The 3,898-nt window shown below is 36.6% G+C and overlaps 1 protein-coding gene across 1 annotated transcript in view; it reads left to right on the forward strand.

Moving 5' to 3' along the window:
• LOC119583749 (heparan-sulfate 6-O-sulfotransferase 2-like) overlaps window positions 1-3,319 on the forward strand; it is a gene marked incomplete at its 3' end in the record, with an annotated part of 6,356 nt that extends 3,037 nt beyond the window's left edge. The window contains 2 exon segments of the mRNA XM_037932408.1: window positions 2,970-3,093; window positions 3,208-3,319. Coding sequence (XP_037788336.1) covers window positions 2,970-3,093; window positions 3,208-3,319 — 236 coding nt within the window.
• Between the last annotated feature and the right edge of the window lie 579 nt (window positions 3,320-3,898).

Raw genomic sequence — 3,898 nt, forward strand, 5'->3', positions numbered from 1 at the left:
AATGATGGTATTAAGAGGGTCTTCATCATCGTGAATGAATGTAATTGTTGTTGATACCATTCATGTGATTGTTATTGTTGGTGTTATTTTTATTATTATTATTATTATTATTATTATTATTATTATTATTGTTATTATTATTATTGTTGTTGTTGTTGTTGTAATTGTTATTATTATTATTGTTATTATTATTATTGATATTGTTTTTATTATTATATGTACTATTATGATTTTTTTTTCTTTTTCTTCTTCTTTTTTATTATTGCTGTTATATCATTTAATGTTTTGTTAACAAAACGAAACATAAACAAAATAACTGTTATTTTTCTCATTATCATTATTTTTTTTTTTTTTTTTTTTTTTTGGGGGGGGGTTTTATTATTGAATTCTTATTATTATTATTATTATTATTATTATTATTATTATTATTATTATTATTATATTACTATTATTATTATTATTACTATTATTATTATTATTATTATTATTATTATTATTATTATTATTGTTATTAATGTTATCATCATCATTATCATTATTACTGTAATAGTATCTGCACACACACAAGTATATATGTATGCTGCTTATACAGATTTTATTTATTATTCCTAAGTCTACAGTCATCACTATCTTCTTTTTCCTTTAATTTCTAATGTCACATTTTTTGTTATCCATATTATATATTTTATCGTAGCTTATTAGTGAAAGCACGGCACTGTCTTTAATTACGATGATCCCCAATAGGCGAGGAAACGCCGTTCTTTCATTACTGTGTGAATAATTGGTAAGAAGATGATGATGATAATGAGGATAGTAATGATGATGATGATAGTAATAGAATGATAGTGATATTGATATTAATGATAATGATGATGATAATAGTGGTAATGATGATGATAATAGTAATGATAATGATAATATTGATAATAATAATAATAATAATAATAATAATAATAATAATGACAGGAAGAAGAAGAAGAAGAAGAAGAATGATAATAGTGCTAACAGTAATAATGACGATAATATTAATAATGATAATGATGATGATAATAATTATGATAATAATATGCAACAGAGAGTGAATGGAGCAAAACCTGCCTCCTTATGATGCATATACAACTTTGGACTAAAATACTGTGTCAGGATGAAACTCCAGTGTTGAAATTTTGTTAGGTCTGCGTATGAGATAAAAAAAACAAAAGAATATACATATAGCTTGTGTGTGAGGATGTGGTTTGAGAAATGTATTTTTCTGTCAAATGATATCCTGTTTATAGATATAAATTTCCATTGATAACAAGCAATGTAACCTATATGCATTTAATGACATACTTTTTATAGATATAAATTTCCATTGATAACAAGCAATGTAACCTATATGCATTTAATGACATACTGTTTATAGATACAAATTTCCATTGATAACAAGTAATGTAACCTATATGCGTTTGCACTTGCCCTGTAGCCTATATCGCAAAACATGACATCCTGTTAGCCGAGGTCAGCAGAAATGAGACGGCACGAACGGATATTAATTTCAGGCCGCGTCTTCATATCCGAAGAAGTCTGGGCTGATGACAAGGAGCGTTTTGAGGGGGATGTGCTTATGTGTTGCAGTGCAAGCTTAGCTTAGGTTGCACCCACCTTAATAAGATGACAAAGTAACTCTGTCTGTGTGTGTGGAAGGGGGGAGGAGAGGGATGCAGTTGCTATGTGCAAAGGGAAGTCTTGTTATTCAGGTTTATTTGTTTGTTTGTTTGATTTTATTGTCCTTTATCTCTCTCTCTCTCTCTCTCTCTCTCTTTCTTTCTTTCTTTCTTTCTTTTTTCTGTTTCCTTTTGCTGTTTGTTTTTCCTTTATTTGTCATTTCCTTTTTTGGTCATTCTTATTATCTCTTTTTCTTTTTCTTTTTCTTTCTTGCTTTCTCTCTCTTTTTTCTTTCTTTCTTTCTTTCTCCCTCTCGCTTCACCTTCTACACTTTCTCTCTCTCTCTCTCTCTTCTCTCTCTCTTCTCTCTCTCTCTCTCTCTCTCTCTCTCTCTCTCTCTCTCTCCCTCCCCCCCCCTCTCCCTCTCTCCTCTCTCCTCTCTCCTCCTCTCTCCTTCCTTCCTCCCTCCTCCTCCTCCTCCTCCTCCTCCTCCTCCTCCTCCTCCTCCTCCTCCTCCTCCTCCTTCACTTCCTCCCTCCTCCCTCTTCCCTCTCCCCTTCTCTCTCCCTCTCCCCTTCTCTCTTCCTCCCCCCTTCCCTCTCTCTCCCCTCTCTCTCTCTCTCTCCCTCCCTCCCTCCCTCCCTCTCCTCCCCCTCCCACCCTCTTTGTATACATTTGTGGAAGGCCGTGTGTATTTCTGTCCATTGATGTATACAGTAGTCATATAAACTTTAGCCTCCCTTTTGAAGCAGATTGAAACAGACGCTCTTTTTTTATATTTGATTCTCTGTTGCATTCCTCTTAGCCAGCAAATACTTCTCTGTGCAATTTTGTCCAGACGGAGTAAGAATTTCATGGAGTTTCTTGGTCATATTTAATTCGCTTCTCCCTGACACTAGTGGAGTAAGGGGGCGGGGGGTGTATCATGATTAAGCAACTCATATTTCATTAAATTTCTAAGGTTTCCAATTCGAAATGAGTCAGACGCAGTGCAATACTTGTTTTTAAAATACTCAATTTGTTTATTTGGCTGTATGGTAGATTAGTAAGAATCACTGAGCTGCTGATCTGATGCGTTTAGAGGTTATATTGTTAAGGGAATTTGTGCAAATTTTTTTGTGCAGGGTGAAAAACATTTAAGGTTCTCACTTTTATTGTGGATTAATTTTATCACAGTATAAGTCTGTGTGTGTGTGTTTGTGTATTTGTGTGCATGTGTGTGCATGCGTGCGTGCGTGTGCATGCGCACATTGCCTAATAAAAATTCTTTCCTTTTTACTGAATGATATTGCTTTCTAAAATCCCTTTTCTTTTTGTTGCAGATATTTTTATATTACTTTTCTGAGAGATCCCGTCCACCGATACCTGAGTGAGTTTCGACACGTGCGTCGTGGAGCTACGTGGAAGACTGCCAGGCTCCTTTGTCAGGGCAGACCGGCAACTAGGGTGATTTTGCGAGTCTTTGCTTGTAAGATGAGGTCTTTCTAAGCCTTCGAAGGCACAGAGGAAATATCTTTACTATACAATGAATCGTCTCTAATCTTGGCATTGACTTTGCAGGAGGAAGTCCCCCTTTGTTATGAAAATGACACATGGGAGAACGTAACCCTGGAAGAGTTCATGTCATGCGAGAGTAACCTTGCTGTGAACAGACAGACGCGGATGTTGGCAGGTGAGATTCTCTTTCTCTCTCTCTCTCTTCTGTCTGTCTCTCTCTCTCTTCTGTCTCTCTCTCTCCCTCTCTCTCTCTTCTGTCTCTCTCTCTCTCTCTCTCTCTCTTTTTCTGTCTCTCTCTCTCTCTCTCTCTCTTCTCTCTCTCTCTCTCTCTCTCCTCTCTCCTTCTCTCTCTCTCTCTCTCTCTCTCTTTTTTTCTCTTCTCTCTCTCTCTCCCTCTTTTTCTGTCTGTCTCTTCTCTCTCTTGTCCCCCTCCTCTTTTTCTGTCGTCCTCTCTCTCTCTCTCCCTTTTGTCTGTCTCTCTCTCTCTCTTTTCCGCTCTCTCTCCTCTCTCTGTCTGTCTGCTCCTCTCTCTCTCTCTTTTCTTTTTCTCTCTCTCTGTCTCTCTCTCTCTCTGTCTGTCTGTCTGTCTCTCCTCTCTCTTCTGTCTGCTCTCTCTCTCTTCTGTCTTCTCTCTCTCTCTTCTGTCTGTCTTCTCTCTCTCTGTCTGTCTCTCTCTCTTCTTCTGTCTTTCTTCTGTCTGTCTCTCTCTTCTCGTCTTTTCTCTCTCTCTCTGTCGTCTCTCTCTCTTCTGTCT

This window comes from Penaeus monodon, chromosome 17, assembly GCF_015228065.2.
Source record: "Penaeus monodon isolate SGIC_2016 chromosome 17, NSTDA_Pmon_1, whole genome shotgun sequence".
Classification (NCBI taxonomy): domain Eukaryota; kingdom Metazoa; phylum Arthropoda; class Malacostraca; order Decapoda; family Penaeidae; genus Penaeus; species Penaeus monodon.